Below are 27104 nucleotides of genomic sequence, written 5' to 3'. Positions count from 1 at the left end.
CAGAGTTTCAGTCAGGTACCTTAGACTCCCAACTAGTTTCTTGAAAGATGTAGCATCCACCTCTGATCCGCCTCCTTCTTTGGTCAGCTTAGTTCCTGAAACAACTGGATTCAGAACATGATTGCAATCCTCCATACCATACTTCTTTAACTGTCTCAGCTGCATACTTTCTTTGAGTGGTAAAGATCCCTGCTCCGTCTTGTATTACTTCCACTCCAAGAAATAACATCATCATCCCTAGATCAGTCATCAAAAATTCCTCTTCCATGGTTGCCTTAAAGTCCATGAGCATGGACTCTGAGTCGCTTGTGTAGATAAGATCGTCCAACATATAAGCTTACTATCAACAAGCTTCCTCCTTGATGAACAAAGTGTGTTCACAGTAGCATCTTCTGAACCCCTTGCTCATGAAGTACACCTCTATTCTGCTGTACCAGGCCCTAGGCTCCTGCCTTAGACCATACAACGCCTTTCTAAGCTTGTAGACCTTTCCACTGTCTTCCTCAACTTCAAAACCTCTTGGTTGCTCCACATACACATCCTCATCTAGCTCTCCATGAAGGAAGACGCTCTTCACATCTCTTCTTTGTGCAGCTAAAGCAAGAATGAGTCTGATTGTATCCCACCTAGCAACAGGTGCAAATACCACATGGAAGTCTACTCTGTTTGATGAAAGCCCTTTGCAGTCAGCCTTGCCTTGAATTTGTCTACTTCACCTCTCTCATTGAGTTTGGTTTTGAAAACCCATTTCACTCCTATCACTTTAGCACCTTCAGGCAGATCAACAAGCTCCCAAGTGTTGTTATCTTCTATGGCCTTGATTTCTACCTCCATCGCATCTCTCCATCTCTCATAAGTGACAGATTCTTCAAACTTCTCTGGATCTTCTTCTGAGGTATATATCGCAACCAACTCCTCCACTTCCTCCATAAATAATCCTCTACCTTCACACACATAGTCCTTCATCCATGTTGGTTTCAGTACACTTCTCCCGGTTCTGCTGTGGATAATGGCGATATCAACCTTGTTTGTTCTCCAATAAGCTCTTATGGGGTGTTCAAATAGATGATTTTTTCATCATAAAGTAGTTTGATATTCATAAACTCATTAATGATTTAATGCTAATTCATTGAAAAAAGCATAATAAATAACACAGATCCTTTTATAAAAAATATGAAAACTCAGGAAATTCTGACGACCACTTTGTTCTTCTTGACTGAAGAGAGGACAAGACCTTTCCCTTCAACAATATCATCTTCTTCAACTCTCTTATTCTCGTCATCAACTCTCTCATTGTTCATATAAACCCCACCTTGCTTCAACATCCTCCTCGCTGCAGATTTGCTCTCAAACAACCCTGCTGAAACCAACATATCCACAATAGAAATCCACAATAGAAACACCAGAGACTCTATCAACAGGCAGTGAGCAAGTTGGTATATCCTCTGCAATTCTCTCAACGTTAGCCCGTAAGCAGCTTCTTCTCTGTGGAGAATCGTCCAGATCAGATCAGTTCCAGCTGTTATGTTACCCCACTGATCACTCCCACCTATCTGAACATTGACCCTTTCCTTGTCGAACAAGTGAACGAAGTCATAGCCTTGCAATAACTGATAGCTGAGCTCGGTGTAGCTCATACCTTGCTCTGATTCTAACCTCTTCTTCACGCTCTCCTTTGCCAACATTGGCCCAACCCTAGCAAACCGACCAACTTTTTTCAGAAAGTCGAGCATCGTCATATCTTTCCACCAGCCATAGTTGTTAATCAGGTAAGAGCTACCGAAACTCGGATTGCCACTTAGAATCTTGACAATGATGTTTTTAATCCCGGCAATGTTTTTCTCCAAGGTTTGGGAGTCAAGCTCAGGTCTTTCTAGGCTTTTGCCAGATGGGCCACAAACCCGTCCAGTGGCACCATCGATCAAACCAGCGGCTTGATGTCCACATCTTTGGTACCAAGAAAGCACAATGATAGCAAGAAAGTTACCCAAGTGTAAACTCTCAGCAGTTGGATCAAACCCGCAGTAGACCTTTAGAGGAACTAGGTAGGGATCAGAACAAGCAGACCTGAGATTCTAGCTGGTGACTGACTCGAGGAGTTCTCTTTCTTGGAGTATATCCACTACATTAGGGAGAGAAACATATGAGTTGTAGAACACAGACCTTCACAGATTACTTTGAAAAAAAATGATAAACCAAAAATATCCCGTCTAAAGTCGAAGTTATTAACCGGTCTGTGTTTTTAAATAGATTTTGTCGCCAACCGGTTCCTTAAAACCCATATTTACATGTTTCTCTGATAGAAAATAAAAATTCGATCTTTTTCTCAAAACATGTGGCCTCGCTACTTGTCTGTTAAACTCGAAAAGATACAAACTTTTATCCTCTTTCTTCTTCTAAACAAAAGTCTACAACCCCACCCAAAAGAACCAATATAGCAAAATATAGCAAGCAAGAGTCTACAACTCAATTGTTTCATAGATAAAACAGGTCCAATAACTACAAATCTTTCCTTGAGTTGCTGCTGCAGATATGACGATCCATGAAGAACCAGTACAGTACAAGAAAAGCCAGGAACTCAGATTCAAAAGATGGTTTTGAATGAACATGAAGTGAAGTTCTCATGTTTACCTCGGATCATGTGAGGCAAATCTTTGCTTCAATTTTGCAGAGCCTCTCTGATATGTCAGCCATCTGTTTCACCAACTTCTCTACACTTTCCTCAAGTGCCTTGGATTCATCAAACGGTTCTTTCATCTCGAAACCGAGGTAGCGACCCACATAGCGATAGCCTTTACCAATCTTATCAAGAACAGCAGCCACAACAGCAGTCATCACAACAAATCCGAAAGAGTAATCCCAGATGTATTTCGCTATCTTCCCAAAAGCTGTCATGCTCAATGTTGCTGTCTGTGAAGCCAATAACTCCACAATGATCTTGATAGCTTCTTCATCGCTGAAAACCTGACGTCCCCTAGATCCTATGCGTTGCCAATGGATGAACTCCAAGAAGGATCTTCTGGCTGCAGAAAAGATGGTTACCAGATACCCCAGCTTGGATACAAACCAGGGCCATTTCTTCCCTAACCAACGGAAGAAACCATTCCAGATGTTTTCGTGGATGGTCTGAGTCTCTTCCTCAAAGGTCTTCTGCTTCTTGTCACCACCATCCGAACCACCAATCTGAACCACCATCTGAACCACCGCCCAAACCACCGTCACTCTTCATGCAAAAATGATTCAAACTCAGTCAAACCAGACAACATAAACCAACAAACGGATAAATCAGGAAAATATATTCAGCGCAACAACTTAGTTTCAAATATCAGCAACAAAGTTCATAAAATTTTGGTACATTGAAGGATAAAAAAGATTTTGATTTGAATCATGGAATCATTTGCATTCACAATAAGTTCACATGTTTGATAATCAAAATTGATTAGAGATTTTTGGATTGTACAAATACTACACACTATCACTTTAGATCTAAAAAAAGTCACCATTGATAGGAATAGTATGCTATCATCTATACAATATGTATAATAATGAATATTTATAGACATGTATAAATTGGATGTATTTTAAAATTTTAGTTAAACTATAGCAACCTTACGTTTATTTATTTAATTCTGGTTCCACTTAAAAAAAAACAAACTCAAACATCAATAAATTCAACTTTGAATTCTCTTTCCCAATTTATAGATATTTGAAACCAACTTCTCAACTAAAGAGAGATTATATGTAGAATAATTTTAGAGGAATTACAAAATTTTGAAATTTTGTTGTTATTAGTTTATGAATTTTAAAAATCTAAATAAATTTTATTGTTATTAGGATGATAATTTTTAGTTTCATTCGCAAACCTTTGTTATTGAAAAAGTTTACTTATCATGGATTCGACAGTTCTATTAATATCTAATGTTATTGGGATATAATTTCTCTTTATTTATACTCATAAGACAATTTTAAAATATTTTGGGTACCCATAAGATTCTCAAAATCTATGTAATGAAATACACATATATCAAACGAGTTAAGAACTAATCTAAGGGATTAGTTTACTATTAGTGCAATGTGTTGGTTTATTATTCCCTATTGTTTTTAGAAGGAACAAATGAATCTATAAATGTATTCTGAGTAAAATAGAAATTCAGGAATGTTCAATTGTATAAATACATTTGCTTCGATAAAAATGAAATGGTATTGCGCCTTTAGTGTATTCCTTGGATGCAAACTGAAGGCAAGGTAACCGAAGATGTTAATCTACTTGTTGCAGCTTAGAGCTCAGATTTGATATTTTCTCATTTGTTCTATCAAATCTGGAATAGCTTTTGAAGATGTTTTTTCTTGGTTTGAAACTCCAGACAATGCCTTGTTTGTTCTCCAATAAGCTTTTATGGTGTTCAATAGATGATTTTTCATCATAAAGTAGTTTCAGATTCATAAACTTATTAAAGATACAATGCTAATTCAATTAAAAAGCATAATAAATAATACAGATCCTTTTATAAAAGTATAAAAACTCAGGAAATTATGATGACCACTTTGTTCTTCTTGCCTGAAGAGAGAACAAGACCTTTCCCATCAACAATATCATCTTCTTCAACTCTCTTGTTCTCATCATCAACTCTCTCATTGTTCATATAAACCCCACCTTGCTTCAACGTCCTCTTCGCTGCAGATTTGCTCTCAAACAACCCCGCAGAAATGGATACATCAACAATGGAAACACCAGAGACTCTATCAATAGGCAGTGAGCAAGTTGGTATATCCTCTGCAATTCTCTCAATCAAGTTCCAGTCAAGCTTTGTCTCAGCTCCTGGTCTCAAAGCCTCTGTTGCTTTGATTGCTTCCTTCAAACCCTCTTCACCATGTACAAACCGGGTTACTTCTTCAGCAAGTTTCATCTGGGCGGAGTTAGGGACATAACCAGGTTTCCTCATGTCATCTTCCACCATCTTTATCTCATCCAAACTCAGGAAAGTTAACGTCTTCAAGAAGCGTATCACATCAACGTCTGGAACCGAGAAGAAGTACTGATAGAACTTATAAGGTGATAGCATGGAAGGAGATAGCCAGATGGCTCCATCTTCAGACTTTCCGAACTTCGTCCCATCGTTTTTCAGCAGGAGAGGAAACGTTAGCCCGTAAGCAGCTTCTTCTGCTTGGAGAATCTTACGGATCAGATCAGTTCCAGCTGTTATGTTACCCCACTGATCACTCCCACCTATCTGAACATTGACCCTTTCCTTGTCGAACAAGTGAACGAAGTCATAGCCTTGCAATAACTGATAGCTGAACTCAGTGTAGCTCATACCCTGCTCTGATTCCAATCTCTTCTTCACGCTCTCCTTCGCCATCATTGATCCAACTCTAGCAAACCGACCAACATTTTTCAGAAAGTCGAGCATCGTCATGTCTTTCCACCAGTCGTAGTTATTAAAAATCACATAAGAGCTAGTAGAAGTCGAGTTACCACCAAGAATCTTGACGAGGATGGTTTTAATCCCGGCGATGTTTTTCTCCAATGTAAGGGTGTCAAGCTCAGGTCTTTCTAGGCTTTTACCAGATGGGTCACCAACCCGTCCAGTGGCGCCACCGATCAAACCAACGGCTTGATGTCCACATCTCTGGAACCAAGAAAGCACAATGATGCCAAGGAGGTTACCCAAATGTAAACTCTCAGCCGTTGGATCAAACCCGCAGTAGACCTTTAGAGGAGCTACGTTGGGATCAGAGCAAGCGGACCTGAGATTCTCGCTGGTGACCGACTCCAGGAGTCCTCTTTCTTGGAGGATATCGACTACATTAGGGCGAGAAACAGCTTGACATTCTGTCTCAAGAGTTGAACACTTAACAGGTGCGAACAGAGGAGTTGTAGACGTGGAGAAAAGGTGATGAATTTGGTGCCTTCTAAAGAAAGTGGTGGAGGATTTCTCAGGAGAACTGAGTAAAGAAGCCACACGCAAGGGAGATAAGAAGGTTTTTGAACAAATAGGGATGAGACTTCTTGAAGCAAGCGTCATTCCTGTTGTATATGCCATAGGTTTATCATATGATGATGATACTTTCTTGAATAGAGGAGCTGTTACCTACAACCCCTAAACATTAAATAGAAACACCATCAGCTAAAACAATGGTGAATTACCGATCTCTGTGCAAGTAAATAGACTATTTGATTTGATAGGGAAACAAAGCTAGCTGCAAAACAAAAACAATTCTCAGGCAGTCAATTTGACGAACACCTTATGGGCATTGACAATACAGTCCCACATTACTCCATGAAAACCCGGAAACACTATCGTTCAATCTCCAAAACTGTAAAAAATTTCAAAGGAATCCCAAAAGATTACACCAAGAACTATAAAGGAATCATCATTGCATCTCAACACACTAATGCATTCCAAGAACAGAGCCAAAGAAACTACTTGAGAGGAACAAACAAATTAATATATACAAAACTTCAGAAAAGACACACCTAAAATGGATAAAGAATCAAACTTTGAGAAGCAAAGTGCTTACTGGTTTTGTAGCTCTGGGAATGGATTTTGTTTTCGACCTTTGCTTTGCCACACAGACCAAAGAATGCTTTGAGAAACATGATAAACCGATTAATCTCCGGTCTAAATTCAGACATACTAAACCGGTCTGCTTTTTTTAATTTAATAAAATATTTATTTACATGTTTCTCTGATAGAAAATAAAAATTCGATATTTTCTCAAAAAAAACATGTGGCCGTTACTTCTCTGTTAAACTCGAAAAGAACCAAACTTTAATCCTCTCTTTCTTCTTCAGCTTACAATGGAGTGGCCATGGTCAGCCATCGCTGCTTCTTCTTCTCCTTATTCTTCTAGATGCTTTTTTACATCTCCCAACTCTTGCTTGTCTCTTACTAGACGAGCAAATTTGAACTCTTCGATTAAACCTTTGCGACACATCAGATTCGACTCGAAGCATCATAATCTGATCGCCAAACGTCGATTCCATGGAGACTCCATCGTCCAGAGAAGCACCACAAGCAACAAAAACGCAGAGGAGACTGAGTCCTCTTTAGATTGCGTGGGAATGGGATCAGACGTGGAGTGCGTCTATACCGGAGGAGAAGAAGACGAGGAGGAGGAGAACCGGAGCTCCGGGATCTTGAGCGGAGGAGACGGGTCTTTGCTCGAATGGACGGTTCTGATCTCGCCATTCTTTTTCTGGGGAACGGCGATGGTGGCGATGAAGGAAGTGTTGCCGATAACCGGTCCTTTTTTTGTCGCTGCGTTCCGGTTAATTCCGGCCGGTTTGCTGCTGGTTGCGTTTGCGGTTTACAGAGGGAGGCCTTTGCCTAAGGGGTTCGATGCTTGGCTCTCTATTGCCCTCTTTGCTATTGTGGACGCTACTTGCTTCCAGGTCTGCCTTATTTGTCCTGAGATATAAAGAGTTTAGTTGATTGAAGTATTGTCTGAACAATAATAATAATAATAATAATAATAATAATAATAATAATAATGGTGATGTTTGATGGTTCAGGGCTTTCTTGCTCAAGGATTACAGAGGACTTCTGCTGGTTTAGGAAGTGTAATAAGTTCTCTCTCTCTCTGATACTTCTTCATACTTGTACTCTTGTCCTAAAATGACCAAAAGTTTGAGACTTTCTTGGTCGGGTTGTAGGTTATAATTGATTCGCAGCCACTGACGGTAGCTGTATTAGCATCTTTCTTATTTGGTGAGTCCATTGGAATAATGAGAGCTGGGGGTTTGGTTCTTGGTATTGCTGGACTTTTGCTTCTTGAGGTATTATAAGATTTTTATCTTTCTTAGCCAAGACTGTTCTTGCAAATTGAGGATAAGTCTGATTAACTAGTACTACAGGTTCCATCAGTTACCTCAGATGGTAATAGCTTTTCTTTGTGGGGAAGTGGAGAGTGGTGGATGCTTCTTGCAGCTCAGAGTATGGCTATTGGTACCGTGATGGTTCGATGGGTCTCTAAATACTCGGATCCTATTATGGCAACAGGCTGGGTAATGATGCTTTATTTTTGTCTCTCAGAGTTATCCTGACAAGAACTAAACTGAACATGTCCTAAACTTTATCTGCAGCATATGGTTATCGGCGGCCTTCCTCTTCTTGCAATATCAGTTATAAACAATGACCCGGTTTTTAACGGCAGTCTTCAAGCGCTATCCACAAATGATATCATAGCACTTCTCTACACATCTATATTTGGCAGTGCGGTTAGCTACGGTGTTTACTTCTACAGCGCTACTAAAGGTTCTATTTTGCTGCCTTCTCTTGAGAGTATCACTGCTTTATGTTTCAGGTTTGTGATGCTTTTATGATGTCTCTTATTGCAGGAAGCCTGACTAAACTCAGCTCACTCACCTTCTTAACACCAATGTTTGCTTCAATCTTTGGGTAAGGCCACATGGTTACTTTCTCTAGTCTTTGGTTTGTATTCTGATATGTTTGGTTCTGAAACAGGTATCTGTACCTTGATGAGACTTTCTCCTCGTTGCAACTGGTCGGAGCAGCCGTCACTTTGGTCGCTATATACTTGGTCAACTTTCCAGAAGGCAACGACTGATACACTCTCAAGTTTTCAAAGCTTCTTATGAATGTTAAAACATCATTACGTTCGATTACATTTTTATATATAGTTAAGTGAACAATCATTAGTCCAGTAAACACCTTAAATTAAGGTTTCATCATATTAACATAAGAAATGAAGTTGCACAATTCGATACAACAGAAAGCATATGATCTTAGTTCACAAGAATTACAATCAGAGATCGATCATAGTCCCAAGCACAGACCCAGTTGTCTGCGTAATTCCCGGTTAACTTGTCTTTTTCTCCTCCGGTTTAGTTTCCATCCCAGCCATATCAGCAATTAGTCTCTCCTCCGGTTTAGTTTCCATTCCAGCCATGTCAGTAACTAGTCTCTCCTCTGGTTTAGTTTCCATCCCAGCCATATCATCCATATCAGCAACAAGTCTCTCCACAGGGACCTTGCTCACATCCCATCGCATGCCAATGTCTGAAACCAAACGACTGGCGCAGTACATGCCATATCCCGCCACAGCCAAACTACCAAACCCCGCTACGAACCTGAGTGGCGAAGAGAGCACAACGCTAGCAGCTGCAACCATCGTAGCGGCTTGACCGCTCCTTCCCACGTCAGTGTTCGCCACCAGCAAACCAGTTTTGCAATAGATGGCGAAATCCTCGCAGTTGTTCTTGAAAACATTGTAAACGCCGAAACCGTTACGCAAGAGGAAGTTCGCACGGTGAATGACTTCTTCCGGAGGATCTGAAGCTCCTATTGTGCATGTGCCGCCTCGAGGTTTGGCGAGAAAGATAGCGGGCGAGACACTGTACTCGAAGACGTAGAGATCACCTCCAGCGAGGAAGCAGTCGAGACAGGAAGAGATCACACCGCCAACCTTGGGTCTATCGCCACAGTTAGGACACGGGGTGTCACCGTGATTAAGGGATGAACTGACAATGAGGTTGTCCAAGAAAGTCCCGGTTCCAGTCTCTTGACCATCCCCACGAGTGAAATGGTTGACTTGTCCTTCACCCACATAGATTCCTACAAATCACACACACATCACAAAGAAGAAAAGCTCCCAAAATGATATTATTAGTCTAAAGCAACACTTTCCAAGGGGACTGCGCCAAGAACAATATAGCATGAGCAAAACTTCAAACTTGTTCCTCTTAACACACTAGGATTCACTTCACAGTGGCATCTTTGACAGCTTTCTCTAATCACAATGCCATCTTCAGGCCTATTCATCTAAATACACACAGCTAAATGGACTCCAAATCATAGCATCGTTGGAATCTACAGAATGAGCTATGAGCCTTGAGCCTCATCGAGTCTAAAACAACAAAAGAGAAGTTAGCTATACCATTCACATTCCCTTACAATGATCAAGGATCACCTTAACATTCATATCAACGAATCGAATCAGAAAGTTCATATAACTCTATTCTTCCCCCAAATTTGAAAAGCTTTCGCGAATCTCATCAGTTAATCTACAATTGATGCAGCTACAGTTTCAATTGGATCATCTAGCATGTAGTACATTCTACGCATCTGTAAAGAGAGAGAGAGAGAGAGATCGTGATACCGTGATGAGCGTAGACATAGGCCTGACGCCATGAATAGATGTGATCGCCTGGCTTCACTTCATCTCTGGCAATCTTGTTGGATAGAAACCCCATTCTCTTCCCTTCCCACAAAACCTCGCCGCCGACGAACAGAGATTCAGAAACTATTAGGGATTACGCGACGGCGGAGACGGAGAGAGAGCGAAAGCGATCGTACTTTGCTTTGTGTGTGCGGCTTTTCTATTCTTTCTTTCATTAAAATTTTCAAAATTATTCTTTCTTAAAACGACACCGTTTAATAACAATATGTAGATGGGCCTTTACTAAAAAGCCCAAAGCCCAGAAGTTTCACTCTTTTAAATCAAAAATCTTGTTCGAGATTTTCACTCTAGCTAGTAGCCATGGAAGTCTCAAACCACGCCAGAAAACGGAAAGCGATCGACGCCGGCCCCAACTCTCCGCCGTCGTATCGAGCCTCAGACGGATACGAGCCCAACGCCGTAGATCTCTCCCTCCTCGAGGAGCTCGAGAAATCATCCCACCACCAAGTCGAAGCCGTCGATCTCAAAACCCTAAAAAAGCTCGTCCTCTCCTTCGAGCGGCGCCTCCGTGACAACATCGCCGCGCGCCTCAAGTACGTCGAGAATCCCGAGAAGTTCGCCGACTCAGAAGTCGACCTGCACGACGAGCTCCAAAAGCTCAAGATCCTCGCCGGAGCCCCGGAGCTTTACCCGGAGCTAGTCGCACACAACACCGTCCCCTCGATCGTGAACCTCCTCTCGCACGAGAACGCGGACATCGCGAACGACGTCGTTCAGCTCCTCCAGGATCTAACCGACGAAGACGCGTTGGAGGATAACGACGAGCCGGCGCGCGTGCTTGTCGACGCGCTGGTCGAGAACAATGTGCTGGAGCTCTTGGTTCAGAACATGAACCGTTTATCGGAAGGGGATCTGGATGAGGCCGCGGCTATATACGCGACCTTGACGGTTATCGAGAATCTTGTTGAGGTGAAGCCAGCCGTAGCTGAGATGGTGTGCGAGCGTACGAAGCTGTTACGGTGGCTTGTTGTGAAGATCAAAGTGAGAGACTTCGAAGGGATCAAGCAGTACGCGTCTGAGATTCTTGCGATTCTGCTGCAGAATAGCACGGCGAATCAGAAACGGTTGGGGCAGATGAACGGTGTGGATGCTGTGTTGGAAGGCGTGGCGATGTATAAGTCGAAGGATCCTAAGACTCCTGATGAGGAGGAGATGTTGGAGAATCTGTTTGATGTCTTGTGCTGTTTATTGATGCCGTTGGAGAATAAGGAGAGGTTTGTGAATGCTGAGGGTGTGGAGTTGATGATTATCATAATGAAGCAGAAGAAGTATGCGTACGGGTCTGCTATTAGGGCTCTTGACTTCGCTATGACTAATTATCCGCCGGCGTGTGAGAGGTTTGTGGATGTTATGGGGTTGAAAACAGCTTTTGCTGCCTTCATGGGTAAGGCAAGTCTTTCACTTTCAATCCAGTTTCTTATTTTTACTGAGCGTTTTTGCTATGTCTCTAGTGGTTTAATGGTGTTTAATGTTTAGATTCCGCTGAACAAGAGGATTAAGAGGGAGCGTTACAAGGAGGAGCTAGAGGAGCGGGTTATTTCGCTGGTTGCGTCATTATTTGGTAAGGAGACAAGTGAGATATGTTCATTGTAGAGATATGGTGTGTTCTTTTCGTGTTCTTGATGCTAAGTCTTTGGTTTCTTGGTGGTTAATTATATAATTCAGCTGGGATTTTAAGGGGTTCTAGAAGAGACCGTTTGTTGAGCAAGTTCGTTGAGAATGAATATGAGAAGATTGACCGTCTTATGGAACTATACATAAGGTAATATAAGTGTTCTGTTTATCTTCAATTATACCATTTTGAGTATCTGGTGAAAGAGCCCACATTCCTTTGTAATAGCTTTGTTATATATCTAGTGAAAGAGCATCTGATGAAATAGTCCATATCTTCTGATGTGCAATAACCATTTTCTAGTACTTATCTCGTAGCTGTGTCTTTGTACTTGGCAGATACTCTGATAGAGTTAGATCAGAGGCCGAGAGGTTAGACCAACTTGAGCTTGATGACCTTGAGGTAATTCACTTTCTCCTCAATATATTTTGTGTTTTCATTCCGTTCTTGAATCTCTTGATGAACTGATTCCACTTTACAGTTGGATGAAGATGAAAAATATAACCGAAAGCTAGAATCAGGCCTCTACAGTCTTCAGGTTCGACTAAGTTTAGTTTATCTATTTTCATGTCTGTATCATCTGCGGATGCAAATGTACCTAATGTGTGTACATGGGCTTCATGACACACTTACACATGTCTCTACTCTTTAAAAAAATCATTTTAGATCTTCGTTTATCTATTTATTCTTAATTCTGAGTAATGTCAACTTTGAAATTGCAGCTTGTTGCTGTTATTCTGGGACATATTTGGTGTTCTGAGTAAGTACCGTCCGTTAAAACACCCATAAAATGCATTCCTAAGCTTAGTTTCAGTAATACTAATATTTGTAATCATTGTATATTATGTAGGCATTCTGGAATGAGAGCGCGGATCGAGCTGCTGTTGAAGCAACAAAAGCTAAGTAAAAACGACGTCAAGGAGATACTTCAGGTTCTCTATTCTATCACCTTAAAGTAGTCTCTACAGCAATTATGTTTTTTTTTTTTAACTTAATATGGAGAAAATGATTCACTGATACCCAACACGGATTAGCTACTAATAGATGTTGAAATGGCGTATGAACTCGAACATTTGCGCAAGATGTGAAAATTCAATCTCACATTGTCATACCATCTTGTTTTCCATGCACTCTATGCGCGCAGCTGTATCTTTTTCCTTGTTGCTCGCTGTTGCTAACATGAGTAAGCCTTCTGACAGGAATATCATGACAACCTTGGAGATGTTGAAGGAGCAGAGGAGAAGGAACGAGGACAGGCGAGAATCCAGTTGTTCATATCTGCATTGTGATGTTAGAGCATGAAAGAAGATGGCTTCATATCAGATTCCAATATGTATTGGCACCAGAGAGACTTCTGTTTTTTTTCTAATCGCAACAGGATTTAAACTGGGATGAGCAAATAGTCATTGTTGGTCACAGTACACGACTGTTTTGGGTTTTTAGTGTATTTGTAACCCTTCCAATCCAACGATTTTCTTTGACTTAGAATCATTCAAAAGGGGCAGTTTCTGTCATGTTTGCGAAGTTATGTTGTCAGTGTGAAACATGTTTCAAGTGCTATAGCTCAATACTCAATAGTGGACGTGCCGGAGTGGTTATCGGGCATGACTAGAAATCATGTGGGCTCTGCCTGCGCAGGTTCGAATCCTGCCGTTCACGTTTTGCCTTTTATTTAAATACTTATGCTGTAGAGGTTTTAAGCGTGTACCAGAAGAGACAACAAAAGTGGACGTGCCGGAGTGGTTATCGGGCATGACTAGAAATCATGTGGGCTTTGCCCGCGCAGGTTCGAATCCTGCCGTTCACGTTTTTATTCTTTTCGAATCTTGAGTCCTTTTAACTATGAAGTGCGTTCATTCACTTGACTTGAGAGTTAGGATAAACTTTGTTTGTAGCATTTAATAAGCCTTGTTAGAGTAGTCAGTCTCTTTGAAGTTATGTATTTATATGATAAGATTTCTTAGAGCACTTGCGTTGGATTGGCTAATGAGTTTTCAAGCTCTGGAAAGGCCTCTATTTGCCACGTGCAGTTGATATTGGCAGCTGCAGACACAGTTAACGGTCGAAACTGCACTGCTTATGCCAACTGTTGGATCTTCCCTTTTTCTCTGCAGAGGCTTATGCACAGCTTATGGGAATATATTGATCATCATATTGCTTGAAAACATTTACACATACAAAAGCAGAGAGTTTGTTACATTGATACAGCCATATTACAAGTAAAGACAATGGGGATTGGCTCATCCCGAAGAACTAGCAGACCTTGCTGTTTCAATGGCTGCAACCAGATCATCATATTTGGCACCCGTAACTTCCTTCACCACTTGGTTGTCCTTCAATATTTTAAAAGTTGGAACCACTCTTATTCCTAGCTCCTTTGCTAATGGCTGCCACCAAACAATTAAAAAACAGAGTTCCAAAGTGATCAATAACAAGAGCAAGACACTGGTTTGAAGAAATAATTTTTTTAAAGGAGGCAGAAGACAAACCCTGTTCTCTGGTTTGCAGTCAAGCTTTAGGAACACAACGTCCTCATACTTCTCTGATAAAGCTTTGTATTTAGGAGCAATTACTTTGCATGGACCACACCTGTATTAGTATATATCTCTTTAGTTGAACCAACAACAAGATTAAGAACATCAAAACTAAAAACATTCATAGATGGAATCAACAATCAATTGAGCACTAGCTGATTCAAGAACCATATAGAAGCAGAAGTGTTTAAAGTAACATACCATTGAGTGTACATGTCAAGTACCACAATCTTTTCACCGGCGGCTTTAACGATGGGCCAGAAAGTGTCCTTGTCCACTTCCGTCACTTGACCAACACTAACATTCACAGTCTCTAAGCTACACCTCACCACAGAGGAGTCTCCCCTTTTCACATAATCCAATGAGCAGAAACCAATCCTCGTCGTCGTCGTCGCCACGCCGGAGTAAGGGATACGACACTGCTTTTTCGCAGGACTAAATCCGCCGGTCGTCGGAGCTAAAGCAGTCGGAGATGGAGCGAGACGCAGAGACAGAGGCATTGTTTGAGTTCGGCAAAGAGTGTCGGAAACGAAGACGATGAAGTTGATCAGCTTGTGTGTGCGGTCTTCAACGGAGTCAGCTAAATTAATTTATTTATGGATTTGTATAAGAAAAGACGATAGTAGCCTCAAGCTTCACCGGATGAAAGAGGATATTCGAGGGTATTTATGTCAGTTTGTCGCTTTCGTGATAAATAAACGGGAGGTGTAGATTCTCTGAGAGAATTACGATGGATATTTATATTTTCCTGATAAATGACGATTCTCTCCCTCAAATAATGAAAATTGAAGAAATGAGATTGAATATTTTTTTTTTTAACTTTTTTTCCATATAAGAATGAATTATTGTATTTCTTAACAGAGAAATATAGCTATTTCAGACTAAAATACAAATACCTACAGCTCGAGATGGTTCAATTATCACACAGTATATTTTCTACTTAAGGAATAAAAAGTATTAATTGTTAATAGTTTTTAAAATTACTTTATTACAAGTTTCCTTCTTCTTCTTCTACTACCTCTGTCTTGAACCTCACTTTTTCACCATATAAGAATCAATTATTTATAAAGCTTAACTTAGAAATATAACTATTTCAGACTAAAATACAAAGAACACTGGAGTGTCTCCGCGTGAGATCCATTCAACAACTGGAGAGATTAATTATCAGAGTATATTTTCTAATTAAGGAAAAAAGAGTATTTAATTGTTAATAGTTTTTTAAAATTACTTTTATTACAAGTTTTTTTTTTTTTTTTTGGTCTAAAACTTTTATTACAAGTTTCCTTCTTCTACCTCCACAACTAACACTTTCTTCTACCTCTTGCATAGTGCTGAAGGGAGAATGGATCTTAGGCGGAGACAGTGGTCTTTGTCACCGATTTTCCTGGCGGCGACAGTCGTGACATTACTGTTTGAGCTGCAGTTATCGGCGGCGGCGACGGAGAATGTGGTATTTGAGGTTCGAAGCAAGTTCAGCGGGAAAATAGAAAAGGATCTTAGAGCTCTCAAAGCTCACGACGCTCACCGTCACTCTAGACTCCTCTCCTCCGCCATTGATCTCCCTCTCGGCGGCGATAGCTGGCCTACTGGGTACCACTCGTCATTACTAAAAGCTCTTCTTCTGAGAAATTTTGCTTTCTTCCTATATAATATGTGGAAAAAAATGTGTGAAATAAAGTTTGGGAATTTAAACTGAAAAAGGAGTTTTTTCCTATAAATATGAATCTGAATTTTTTTTCCAAAAAAAAATAATTTATTTTTTCACTCTTTGGTTTCTTGACTTTTAAACCATTTATGATATGATATAGTAAAATGTTGACTCTTTGTTCTTGGTTTGGTTTCTTTTATTACAGTCAATACTTCGCTAAAATCGGACTGGGAACTCCATCAAGAGACTTTCATGTCCAAGTCGATACAGGAAGTGATCTCTTATGGGTGAATTGTGCCGGTTGCATCAAATGTCCTAGGAAGAGTGATTTGGTAAGACAATTAATTAATTAGTCCCCCAAGTTTAGAAAATAATTAAATCTTATTTTTAAAAGAGTTCGCCCTAGCCTCCCAGGCACGAAGTTCGAGACTCATCCAAGATCTATGTTTTCTGGCGCCGGCGACGCGTGTTCCCGCCGGCGCTGGGCATCTTCGCTACTGCTGTTCACCGCACACATTCTCTACTTCATGGTTCACTGCTCTGTCTGTCTGTTACCTTTTCGATTTCGGTGGAATCTCGAAGGAAGAAGATCTCGACTGACGCTACGACAAAGACGATTCTTCGTTGTGCTACTCTTGGAGATTCTTCTCCTTCGTTTGGTCCCTCCTCCAGTGATGAGTCGAGAGGGTTCCCTCACCGCCGCTTTGCTCTGGTCCTCAGGTTCAGATCCCGTCGTACCCTCTTCTGGCTGCCGTAGGACAAGAGACGGTGTCGTTTCTGTCAAAATCTTTCAACCGCTTATGGAGTTGCGTTCTAAATCGACGAGCTCAACCTCTCCATCTCCGGGGAGGCTTGAGTCCAACAAGCCACCGAGTGGTGCTCCTCCTCATATAACCGGCACAAGATCCAAACACATCACAAGTTCAGATCCGAATCTTTTCGGTAACGCTTCAGCCTCTCTATCATTTAAAGTGATTCTGCTCCGGCATAGCTCTTCCAGCGACCACTCTTTCGGCGCCGATGAACGGACTGCCTCTTGGTCCGTACTGGCAAGGCTTGGTGAGCTGATGCTCCCTTATGCTTGGACCTAGCCCATGTGTGAAATTGACCAAGTCAGCCCAAGAAGTTACCTATCAAAACCCAATTATCTAGAAGAAAACGTGATACAGTTCCTAATGGAGGGTGGTGATTGGTTTAGCTTTTTAGAGATTTCCAGTGGGATCTCTCCCCGTTATATATTGACATATCTCTTCTTTGGGAAGAATTTACCGGTGAGTTCACCGGACAAGACTATGTTTCGATTATCCTCCTCTTCTGAGGCCACATTTTTACCACCATGTCCTCTTCCAGTGGCAAGGGGTGTTTTCTCGGGCTTGTTCCCGAATGCTTGCTTCAGTCACTTCATCGTCTTGTCATCTTGCGGAGCGGTCTCTACGGGACCTGAAGATGCAAGCAAAATTACCTCGGTGATTTTTGTTGATGGGGTCTGGACCTCAACGTCACATTATGTGACTATTCTCAAGCTATTCGACTTTGTCGTGAAAGCTCATCCGACGCATTCAAGCACCGTCTCGAATTCGCTGTCATCTCCATGTGAAGACCTATCTTATTTAGCTTATGTATCTGTGTTTGGTTATGCTTATTGCCTAAGAGGATGGATAATTCCTTCGTGTTATTGTATTAAAGAAGTCTGAGTATGAATGAAAGTAAGTTTGTGTTCAAAAAAAAAAAGTCCCCCAAGTTTAAGTTGCATATATGTTATAATGGTTTGATTATCTTTTAGGTAAAGCTAACACCATATGATTCAGATGCTTCCTCCACTGCACAGCCTGTTTCTTGTGATGACAGCTTTTGCTCTTACGTTTACCAAACATCAAAGTGTCACTCAGGTTCCACTTACGTTTACCAAACATCAAGGTGTTTTGCACATTGCTTGGATAACAAGAATGGAGGTGGAATATTCGCCATTGGAGAAGTTGTGTCACCAAAAGTGAAGACCACTCCTATGCTATCTAAATCGTAAGCGAATTGCATTTTTCATTAAAAGCTCTTCTTAATTTTTCGGTTTCTTTTTGAATTTACTTAAAAAAGACTGTTTGTGATGAACCTTTTTCACAGAGATCATTATAGTGTTAGCCTCACTTCAGTTGAAGTTGGTAATTCAGTTTTACAACTTTCGTCGGGAGAAGAAGTCATTGTTGACAGTGGTACTACGTTGGCTTATCTTCCAAACTCTGTTTATATGCCCTTAATGAATGAGGTCAATGCAATTATTATCTTCTTTTGTATATATTGAGTGTTTTTACTATGACGTTCTTGACATTTTTTGTTTTTTTGTTTTTTCCTTGGTGGGGGTTGTCTTTGGCAGATCTTGGTTACGCATCCAGAGCTCACCTTCCATAACGTTCAAGACCTCCAGGGTTCATTTATTTGTTTCCGTTATACCGACGACAAGTAAGAATCTAACTTTGTCGAGTTCTTGGTGTTTCTTATTAGAATATGAAAATTTTCCTGACAAAATTCACAGATTAGACCGGTTCCCACCTGTCACATTCTACTTCAACAAATCTGCTTCCTTGACGGTGTATCCTCAGGATTATCTGCTCCAACTTCAAGTACGTCTTGTTCTTTTGTTCTGACTCTTTTGGTCTTTGTTTGTATATTTGTCTTGACATTAAAACCGACTCTAGGGAGACGCATGGTGTTTTGGCTGGCAAAGCAGTGGATTCCAGACGAAAGATGGGAGAGAATTGTTGATTCTTGGAGGTATCTCTCTCTCTCTCTCTTCCAAAAAAAAAAGAAATTTAAGGTTTTGATATGTGCTTTGGCTGGGCAGATATGGCGCTATCTAACAAGTTAGTTGTCTACGATATAGAAAACCAAGTCATGGGATGGACCAATCACAACTGTAAGCATATCTTTTTTGTTAAAATATTCTATGAGATTTTGTAGCTTTAGTTTGGTTATGTAACTGTTGAAGAATCAATAACACATAGGCTCAGGAGGAATACAAGTGAAGGATGAACAAAGTGGATCAATCTACACTGTTGGTGCTCACAATCTCTCATGGTCCTCTTCTCTAGCCATTACCAAGCTTCTTACACTTGTTTCTCTCCTAGTTCATTTCCTCTTTTACCATTGATTGGTCAGCCAACAGATCCTATCTAAGACTTGCTTTGTAGTTTCAGTAAAACAAAACTATTGGTCAAAATAAAAGTTTGGTCCCTCTGTTGGTTATCATGTAAAGGATCTGATTCCCATTATTACATTATGGTGATGTGTTTTTCACTCTTCTTTACTGACATCAACTAAAGACATAAACAAAAGACAAAACTGACAGAGTATTTAAGTAGTTCCAAAAACAATGAATCTCTAACAGATTTTAGATAAAAAGAATAAGAAAAAAATGTAGAAAGAAAGGTGGGAAAAAAAAACACAGAACCTCTCCTCAGTGATTTATTTTGATGATGTTCTTGTCACAAAACTCAACTTCTTCTTTTCTCTTTTTCACTTCCCAGGAACAAATCTTGGTAAGTTCAAAAGTGTATTAACTCTTGCAACACCTTCTAGTGCAGAATACTCTGTTCCATGTTCTGTATCCTCTTCTTTTATCAGCTTCTCAGCTTCACTTTCGTCGAGAGCAATCTCTTTCCCTGTCCTGACAGTACTCGAACGTCCTAGACCACCGCTTGGACCTGATCCATCATCAATCTCATCTTCATCTTCAAGTTTGGAGAAGGAAGAAGCTGTAGATATGGCGTTTGAGCCGTTGGAGTTTAGATACAAGCAAACCGCAGCACAGTCATCGACTTTGGAGGTTGGGTACTTGTGTCTCCAAGCTCTAACCGCAGTCTCAACTAAAGCTCTTGCTGCAGAGGAGCGAGATGGTGCTGAAGCTACAATCTTCACTACCTCTTCATTTGAGAGTACATCCCAAATCTATATCACACAAACATAACAAGTAAGCAAAAAAAAATGGATAGAGAAAAGGAATGTGTATGATCTTATCAATTACCCCATCTGTAGCCAACACTATAAACTCATCTTTGTCGGTTAATCGGCGAAACGAGACCTCAGGGACAGAGATCAGACCAAAGTCTTTAAGACAAAAGTCACCGAAAGCACGCGCCATTGCAAGTCCAGGTGAGTCACAGTTTGGGAGCCAAACTCTACAAACCTCAGGCTCATCTCTAAGAGCAAACACACGTCCTCTACACTTCTTTATTCTCTCTTCCTCAGCTGCAAAATCAAGCAATCAGCACAACTTCAACAATGAGATCCATCATAAGTTCTTTGTTATCATTCAACAACCTGGTAGATTTGGTTTGAGATCCACAGTGAGTTGAACAGCAACAAGTCCATTTTCACCGTCTCTTGTCCCCATCACAGCTCTAGAGTCTCCAACGTTTCCAACAACGAGATACTCACCCTACCATAAAGCATAGAATATATAATAAAGACCAATAAAACAGTGAGCTACACTACCAAGCTGAGACAGTACCTGTTTGATCAAAGTCACAGCCGTTGTACCACTACAGAAACAATCAACACTTCCATGAAACTTAAGTTCTCTGTCCACAACTTTAAAAGCCTTAAGAAACGCCTCTTTCAGAGTTTGAAACAATTCAGATTCCGTGTTCTCTGGCCTAGGTTCTTCCTCGGTAGATACAAAAGAAGCAGCATCTTCAGAGTTGTTGTTGTTGATGCCGCTTGTACTATTATTAACAGTCTTTAGCGAACCTTCAACAGGTACTTTATCTTCCCAATAAGCACTTAACTTGAGAGGAAGATTGTCTCTGACTCTCTTTGCAACCATATGACCATACGGACCATGCCCATCAAACACTCCACAGAAGACTGTATCTGTCCTCGAACCAAAACTCTGCACACAAATGAACCTATCAGTGCCATCTCAAATTATTTATGGGCCATGTTCAAAAAATATTAACAGTATATTTAACGATACAGTTGAGTAGTTTTAAAAGTTTATAGCCCTATTTATATATATTTGACGTTTCTTTTAAAATTATAAGCTCTAAATTTAATATTATATCTGAAAATTTAAATATTAAACCATAATTTACATATTTATTTTCATATATTTTTAGAATCGGGTCCTCCAGTTGCTCGTGCTATTAGACGGCCCTGGAAAACAAAAGAAGACTTGTTGTTTCTAAACTAACCTCCCAAACAACCATGGCATCTTGATTAGGCCCTTTCTTGCCTTGTTGAGTGAAGATACAAGCGACCTCACTTGATCCGTTCAAGAACATACGGCCGGGGACTCGATGCAGAGGATCATCTCTCCTGGAGTCAAAGGAGGAGTTTCTGGAGCCAGCAAGTCTCTTCTTGGAGTTTTTTCTTTTCCTGACACCAAAGCCAGGAGAGCAAGGAGAGCCCGGTCTGGGACTCATGCTCTCGGCAGATAGACAGGACCCCATTCTCAGGGCCCTGATGATATTGAAAAGGCACTCCAGGACCAACTGTTGTACAAATCACACACCCACAAGTGGCAATGAAGGAAGATTCAGCTATGGAAAGAACAAAAATAAACCAACTCTTTAGATCTCAATGATCAACCACAAAAAGAAACAAACCTTTGTGTTATTAGTTCCAGCTAGTTTCTGCAAGAACACATATAGAGAGAATAATAATACAGAGCAGTGTGAATCTTAAAAAAAAACCCAAAATGGAATGAATGAAGAAAGGAAACAAAATTGAATATAAAAATGAAGCCTTTCAAAGCTGACCAAGGAAAAGGCTTCTGGGTTGAGTCTTCAAAGAAGAACACGTTTTTATAAACTCGCTTTCTTTTTACAAATAAAATATTTGTAGAGTAATGTTAGACCCAAAAAAGTTTAAAGAGGACAAAGGAAAAAGGAAGAGATCTACGTTGATTTTTATTTCTCAAGAAAAGAGAGAGAGAGAGAGAGTGTCTGTTTATTTATTCATCAGAACACATCAAACAGTGATTGAGAAAGAGACTGCAAACACGAGAAACATCAACAACCATTTCTCTCTCATTTCTTCTTCGTCTGCAGCCAATCAAAAAATAACAATTACTGAGAAAAATTAACACATATAAAAAGAATCAAACTTTTATAAAAAAGACACTCACCAGCAGACAGATCAAACAAAATAGGTAAGTAGGGAGGATCTCAGAATCAGATTCAATCCAGGAAAATTAACAAAAAAAAAAAGCTAAGGAAGATTGATTCTGTTGGCGCGTAGAGAGGAACAGAAGAATAGATAACTGAGAGAAGAAGAATGAATTTTTAAAAGGAGAAAGAAACGTAACCACCCAGCTACAAACTCGTTCTTTCTTCTTCAGCTTTCTACTTTTGTGTGTAGAGAGAGAAAGAAAGTTATAAACAGAGCAAATAGAGATTATTGAATTTTTTTTTTAATGTTGTCTATTTTTTTTTCCATAGAGATTGGGTTTATTATATAAATATTTTTTTTGAGGCTTTCCTACACACAATAAAAAGAATATCCATTCAAATATCATCAAATCATGAATAAATATAACAAGTCCTCTCGATCAGTCAATCATCACATGAAAGTGAGAGATTATCAGATTTAATCCATAACTTTAAAATATGGACTATACTGCTTCTCTCAATCCAACTAAGATTAAGATTAGAAGAAAAAAAACTGATTTATCATTATACTAAACTTTTTTTTTGGGTCAGCTTAATCATTACTATTTTAAAGTTAATAATGTTTATGATTTTACTTTTTTTTTTATCAAAAGTAAGTGGTTGCTATGAAAATAGAATGACAGTTTAACGAGGATAAAAATCAAAACATATAAAAGATTTCATTTTGTAAGAAATATGGTTGATAAAATGGTATACTACTATTGTTGTATTTAATTTGATTGGAATGGCAGAATGGGAACAAACCTTCAGCTGTGGAACCCAGAAGAAGAGTCACTAAACACATGCATGCACACTGTGAATACAAAAAACTCAAGACACATGTCGGCAGCGAGGCACAGATTCCAACACGTTATCAAACTTCTTCTCATGCAAGCAGATCTGCAGATCAACGTTTTGAACCTCTGTTTGTGTTTATTTTCTCTATCTCTCTCATGAAATCCAAAATCATTTTTTGACTTTTGCAGTCTCATCTTCTTCCCATCTCAATCAGATAATCCAACTCTTTTTTTGGATAATATCATAGATTAACTTCTTTTGAATCAAGCTGATCTAAATAAATCAGTATAACTAAGGTCGATAATGCTGTATATCCAATTACTGTAGCTAAATTGTAGTTGAAATAATCAGAATGATTAGTCGCTAATTCAACTATTAATTTTACTGTAGATTAATTACTGATCAAACAAGATCAAATCTGGTCGGTTATCTATCTACTAAATCAATCATATCTCAACCAGATCTAATCAAAATTCCTCGCCTCTAAATAGTAAAAATACCAAGGCATCATCAACATCAAAATCTCTTACTTTTATCTTCAAGAACAACAATCACAAGATTTTGAGTCATCATCAGAATTGTATAAACTAGATATAAAAATAAAAATGCAACACAATGTGTTTCATTTTCAAGACAACTCAGAGACGTTTCAACAATTCAGCAACGAAACTGTCTCTAGAAACACCTTTAACTTCCTCCTCACTCCACTCGACCATCTTCTTCAATGTCACAACACCTTTACTGAGTTCTGTGTTGCCTACAATCACCATCCAAGGAATCTCTGAACCCTTGCAACGAGCACGATCAAAATGTTTTCCTCTCCTTTTGTTCACAATATACTGACTAGCCAGTTCTGCAGCTTCCCCTAGCTTATTCTCCTCCGTTACACTAACCAAAACCTGTGTCTCTGTAGATTGAACAACCTCCAATTCATACCAAAACAAAAAACAAAAGTTAGAAAAAACAAAATCTTAGGACAGTAAGAAAAAAAGATTGAGAAGTAAGTTTTTTACTCGGTTTTGTTCCTCTTCCAGTTTTTGTTTCTTTTCCAATATGTTAAACACTCTCTCGATCCCCAGGCTCATTCCAACCGCAGGGAGTATCTCTTTTCCAACATTCCTATAAGATTATCGTATCGACCACCAGCAGCAATTGATCCAACCTCAGCTCCTATACAAACGGCTTCAAAGATGACCCCGGTGTAATAATCTAGACTTGTTGAATATACCAGTTATGTGGTTAAGTATCTAAGTAAAATTAGAATTATTTCAATCTATAACTAGAAGAACATTTTCTACTAGGTGATTTTTCCGTGCTCATGCACGGATATAAATATTTAAAAATGAATTTATTATAAAAGTTTATTAATATTTTATTGTTGCATTTTAAATAATTTTAAATTATATTGTAGTTGATATGTATGATTTATTTTAAATAATATGATGTTATTTAATTATATATATGATTTATTTAAAATGATATTATGTTCTTTAAATATACGTATGATTTTGAGTATATAATATATCGTTTATTTGGTTATTATTCGAATGTATATCATCTACTTTTCTAATTCTATCGTAGTATTTTTGTTCTACATTTTACAATTTTGATTATTTTGTTATTTAATTTATTTAATTCTTTTTAGATTTGTAGATATATTTATTAAGATTATCAATAATTTAATGCATGTTATTTTGAAAATAAAATAGTAAAATTAACGATTAATTGATTATGTAAATAAATATAGCAACAATAGTCTTTTCAAACCTCATGCATATATATAAAGTATACAAAAACTTAATTGAAATAGTTGGTTAATATATGTATAATATTATTAAGAATTTCACATTGATTTATCGTTGTTCAGTCATTCTATAATTTATATGTATAAAATAAAATAGAAATATTACTATAAATAATAATATCTTATTTTTTGCTAAATTTTGATTTTATATTTTTTTAAAAAAAATTGGATTGGTCAATTAATTATTTTTGTGGATATATTGTGTTACATATATTTTTCAAATTAAAGTACAACTATTTTAATCGAATTTAACCAAATCGAACTAATTGAATTCATTGTATTAGTGTGAGGATTCATCTTAAATGTGTAAGTACACATAAACAATTTGGTATATGTTAATTTGCAAAACTAAAATTAGAATAAAAAAAGATGATCGGCACAAAGTAGCATAAAAACATAATTGATAAATTTTTTTATTATTTCTTTACTTTAACGCCAAGATTATTTTCTTATTTTTTTTATGAAATCACATTAATATATAAAAATATTCATGTTAAATTTTATGAATGTATTTTATTATAAAATTGATTTCAAAAATATAAAAAGGAAACTTAAGTAGAAAAAATAATATTGATTATTCATTGAATATTATTTTCTGTTATTTAAACTATTTTCTAATAATTATAAAATAGATTTTAAAATAAAATGTTTATTACTTTAAAATATATTATTTTTAGATTATTTTCTTAAATGGAAGATTATTAATTTAATTTAAAATAAAATATTATTTTGTAAATTTTCCTTTTTATGAATCATATTTTGTAACTATTTTTAAAATTTATTTTTAGTTTATTATCATAAACGTTATGCAAACTACAAACAAAGCTATTATTTGTTTACTTTTATGTATATATATATATAATTTCAAAATTATATATATATATATATATATATATATATATATATATATATTAAGAAGCTTTCGATACCCTATAAAAACTCATATAATTTCTTTACAAATTGACACCATATATCAAGTGCTACAAGCCTATAACTTTATAGCCACAAGATCAACCAATTTAAAAAGAGAGAAAATATTATTTTTTTGAGCAAATGAAAGAAAATATTTAACAATCTTTTAAACTGAGGGAAATATAGATGGAGGCAGTGCGGAAGATGAAGGGAGGAAAATGCGAGGAGGCGGTGCAGCTCCTTCGCGACGCAAACATGCGATACAAAAACGAGCCCGAGGCCGCCTTCAACGTGCAGATGGCTTCTTTTTTAGATTTGTAGATATATTTATTAAGATTATCAATAATTTAATACATGTTATTTTGAAAATAAAATAGTAAAATTAACGATTAATTGATTATATAAATAAATATAACAACAATAGTCTTTTCAAACCTCATGCATCTCTATAATATTATTTGAGAAGTAAGTTTCTTAGTGTCGCGCTCACGTTAACTCTCACGATGGTTGATTACAGTAGCCTTAATGAGTTAAATATATCTAATTGCCTTATTAAAAATATTTTGTTTTCCTTTTATTTTTGTTTCCGATTCTTTATATAATAAATAGCATTTATAATGTTTTAAAACAAAAATATATTTTAAATATAATATGATTCATAAAAAGGAAAATTTACAAAATAATATTTTATTTTAAATTAAATTAATAATCTTCCATTTAAGAAAATAATCTAAAAATAATATATTTTAAAGTAATAAACATTTTATTTTAAAATCTATTTTTATAATTATTAGAAAATAGTTTAAATAACAGAAAATAATATTCAATGAATAATCAATATTATTTTTTTCTACTTAAGTTTCTTTTTATATTTTTGAAATCAATTTTATCATAAATAGATCTATTATATAATAAAAAAATTCTTATATGAAAAATAAATAATTGAAGAATCAGAAACAGGTGGTAAATAGTCAATAATTATTATTATTGAAATGTTTATGATCATAATTTTATAATATATAATTTAATAATATGATTTATTATTATATATATTTTATTATAATAATATGATTTATTATTATATATAATAAAATAGATCTATTATATTGATTTTAAATATATAATAAGATAAATAGGTGGTACTAATAAATTGATTTTAATGCTACTAGTTCAAAGTAACAGGTCTAATTTTATAATATATAATTTAATAATATGATTTATTATTTTATATATTTTATTATAATAATATGATTTATTATTATATATAATAAAATATATCTATTATATTTATTTTAAATATATAATAAGATAAATAGGTGGTACTAATAAATTGATTTTAATGCTACTAGTTCAAAGTAACAGGTCTAATTTTATAATATATAATTTAATAATATGATTTATTATTATATATATTTTATTATAATAATATGATTTATTATTATATATAATAAAA

The 27104-nt window shown here is 37.4% G+C and overlaps 9 protein-coding genes and 2 non-coding genes across 15 annotated transcripts in view; 6 read left to right on the top strand and 5 right to left on the bottom strand.

The window, feature by feature from the left end:
- Positions 1-4359: 4359 nt before the first annotated feature.
- On the bottom strand, positions 4360-6614 carry LOC106338968 (tyrosine--tRNA ligase, chloroplastic/mitochondrial). Of its 3 annotated transcripts, XM_013777878.1 has the most exons (3): positions 6523-6571; positions 6246-6318; positions 4360-6101 (listed from the first exon to the last, which is right to left on the bottom strand). In XM_013777878.1, exon 3 carries the CDS (start codon positions 6042-6044, stop codon positions 4524-4526), a length of 1521 nt encoding a protein of 506 aa, XP_013633332.1. In that variant the 5' UTR covers positions 6045-6101; positions 6246-6318; positions 6523-6571; the 3' UTR covers positions 4360-4523. The 3 variants fall into 3 exon arrangements, with proteins under 3 accessions (XP_013633332.1, XP_013633294.1, XP_013633373.1); XM_013777840.1 differs by lacking the exon at positions 6246-6318 and having other exon boundaries at positions 6523-6614; XM_013777919.1 differs by lacking the exon at positions 6246-6318 and having other exon boundaries at positions 6479-6552.
- A 122-nt stretch (positions 6615-6736) lies between these two features.
- Positions 6737-8697, top strand: LOC106338715 (WAT1-related protein At3g02690, chloroplastic). Its single transcript, XM_013777646.1, has 7 exons — positions 6737-7396; positions 7517-7564; positions 7658-7780; positions 7859-8008; positions 8087-8258; positions 8342-8402; positions 8469-8697. Exons 1-7 carry the CDS (start codon positions 6803-6805, stop codon positions 8569-8571), a joined length of 1251 nt encoding a protein of 416 aa, XP_013633100.1. The 5' UTR covers positions 6737-6802; the 3' UTR covers positions 8572-8697.
- LOC106338802 lies at positions 8669-10345 on the bottom strand. Its single transcript, XM_013777718.1, has 2 exons — positions 10123-10345; positions 8669-9578 (listed from the first exon to the last, which is right to left on the bottom strand). Exons 1-2 carry the CDS (start codon positions 10214-10216, stop codon positions 8824-8826), a joined length of 849 nt encoding a protein of 282 aa, XP_013633172.1. The 5' UTR covers positions 10217-10345; the 3' UTR covers positions 8669-8823.
- A 148-nt stretch (positions 10346-10493) lies between these two features.
- Positions 10494-13339, top strand: LOC106338640 (beta-catenin-like protein 1). The gene is made up of 8 exons (XM_013777595.1): positions 10494-11592; positions 11680-11764; positions 11869-11965; positions 12154-12217; positions 12297-12353; positions 12538-12575; positions 12666-12747; positions 13015-13339. The coding sequence occupies exons 1-8, from the start codon at positions 10504-10506 to the stop codon at positions 13102-13104; spliced, it is 1602 nt and encodes a 533-aa protein (XP_013633049.1). The 5' UTR covers positions 10494-10503; the 3' UTR covers positions 13105-13339.
- Positions 13340-13392: 53 nt separating this feature from the next.
- On the top strand, positions 13393-13474 carry TRNAS-AGA. Its single transcript has one exon. It is a non-coding gene; the product is annotated as a tRNA-Ser (tRNA).
- A 66-nt stretch (positions 13475-13540) lies between these two features.
- On the top strand, positions 13541-13622 carry TRNAS-AGA. Its single transcript has one exon. It is a non-coding gene; the product is annotated as a tRNA-Ser (tRNA).
- A 322-nt stretch (positions 13623-13944) lies between these two features.
- Positions 13945-14926, bottom strand: LOC106338886 (thioredoxin F-type, chloroplastic). The gene is made up of 3 exons (XM_013777777.1): positions 14551-14926; positions 14305-14404; positions 13945-14202 (listed from the first exon to the last, which is right to left on the bottom strand). The coding sequence occupies exons 1-3, from the start codon at positions 14847-14849 to the stop codon at positions 14056-14058; spliced, it is 546 nt and encodes a 181-aa protein (XP_013633231.1). The 5' UTR covers positions 14850-14926; the 3' UTR covers positions 13945-14055.
- Positions 14927-15444: 518 nt separating this feature from the next.
- LOC106338475 (aspartic proteinase-like protein 2) lies at positions 15445-19280 on the top strand. Of its 3 annotated transcripts, XM_013777495.1 has the most exons (10): positions 15445-15518; positions 15679-15939; positions 16203-16329; positions 17781-18016; positions 18116-18257; positions 18366-18451; positions 18525-18612; positions 18688-18763; positions 18834-18905; positions 18994-19280. In XM_013777495.1, the coding sequence occupies exons 2-10, from the start codon at positions 15692-15694 to the stop codon at positions 19137-19139; spliced, it is 1221 nt and encodes a 406-aa protein (XP_013632949.1). In that variant the 5' UTR covers positions 15445-15518; positions 15679-15691; the 3' UTR covers positions 19140-19280. The 3 variants fall into 3 exon arrangements, with proteins under 3 accessions (XP_013632949.1, XP_013632985.1, XP_013632916.1); XM_013777531.1 differs by lacking the exon at positions 15445-15518 and having other exon boundaries at positions 15634-15939; positions 17877-18016; XM_013777462.1 differs by lacking the exon at positions 15445-15518 and having other exon boundaries at positions 15634-15939.
- A 42-nt stretch (positions 19281-19322) lies between these two features.
- LOC106338404 (probable protein phosphatase 2C 33) lies at positions 19323-22412 on the bottom strand. The gene is made up of 7 exons (XM_013777403.1): positions 22116-22412; positions 21595-22032; positions 21181-21480; positions 20499-20879; positions 20309-20426; positions 20013-20236; positions 19323-19936 (listed from the first exon to the last, which is right to left on the bottom strand). The coding sequence occupies exons 3-7, from the start codon at positions 21436-21438 to the stop codon at positions 19505-19507; spliced, it is 1413 nt and encodes a 470-aa protein (XP_013632857.1). The 5' UTR covers positions 21439-21480; positions 21595-22032; positions 22116-22412; the 3' UTR covers positions 19323-19504.
- Positions 22413-23573: 1161 nt separating this feature from the next.
- On the bottom strand, positions 23574-24255 carry LOC106341125 (histidine--tRNA ligase, cytoplasmic). The gene is given in 4 exon segments (XM_013779949.1): positions 23574-23858; positions 23949-24049; positions 24052-24144; positions 24225-24255. Coding segments are annotated over 4 exon segments (510 nt in total).
- A 1582-nt stretch (positions 24256-25837) lies between these two features.
- The window catches only part of LOC106341116, an 8854-nt gene continuing 7587 nt past the window's right edge, over positions 25838-27104 (top strand). Inside the window, exon 1 of the mRNA XM_013779938.1 lies at positions 25838-25968. Within this exon, the coding sequence (XP_013635392.1) occupies positions 25838-25968 (131 nt within the window). The remainder of the gene's footprint in view (positions 25969-27104) is intronic.

This window comes from Brassica oleracea, chromosome C1, assembly GCF_000695525.1.
Source record: "Brassica oleracea var. oleracea cultivar TO1000 chromosome C1, BOL, whole genome shotgun sequence".
NCBI lineage: Eukaryota > Viridiplantae > Streptophyta > Magnoliopsida > Brassicales > Brassicaceae > Brassica > Brassica oleracea.
Note: the sequence above shows the minus strand (reverse complement) of the source record. Positions and strands in the feature narration are given on the sequence as shown.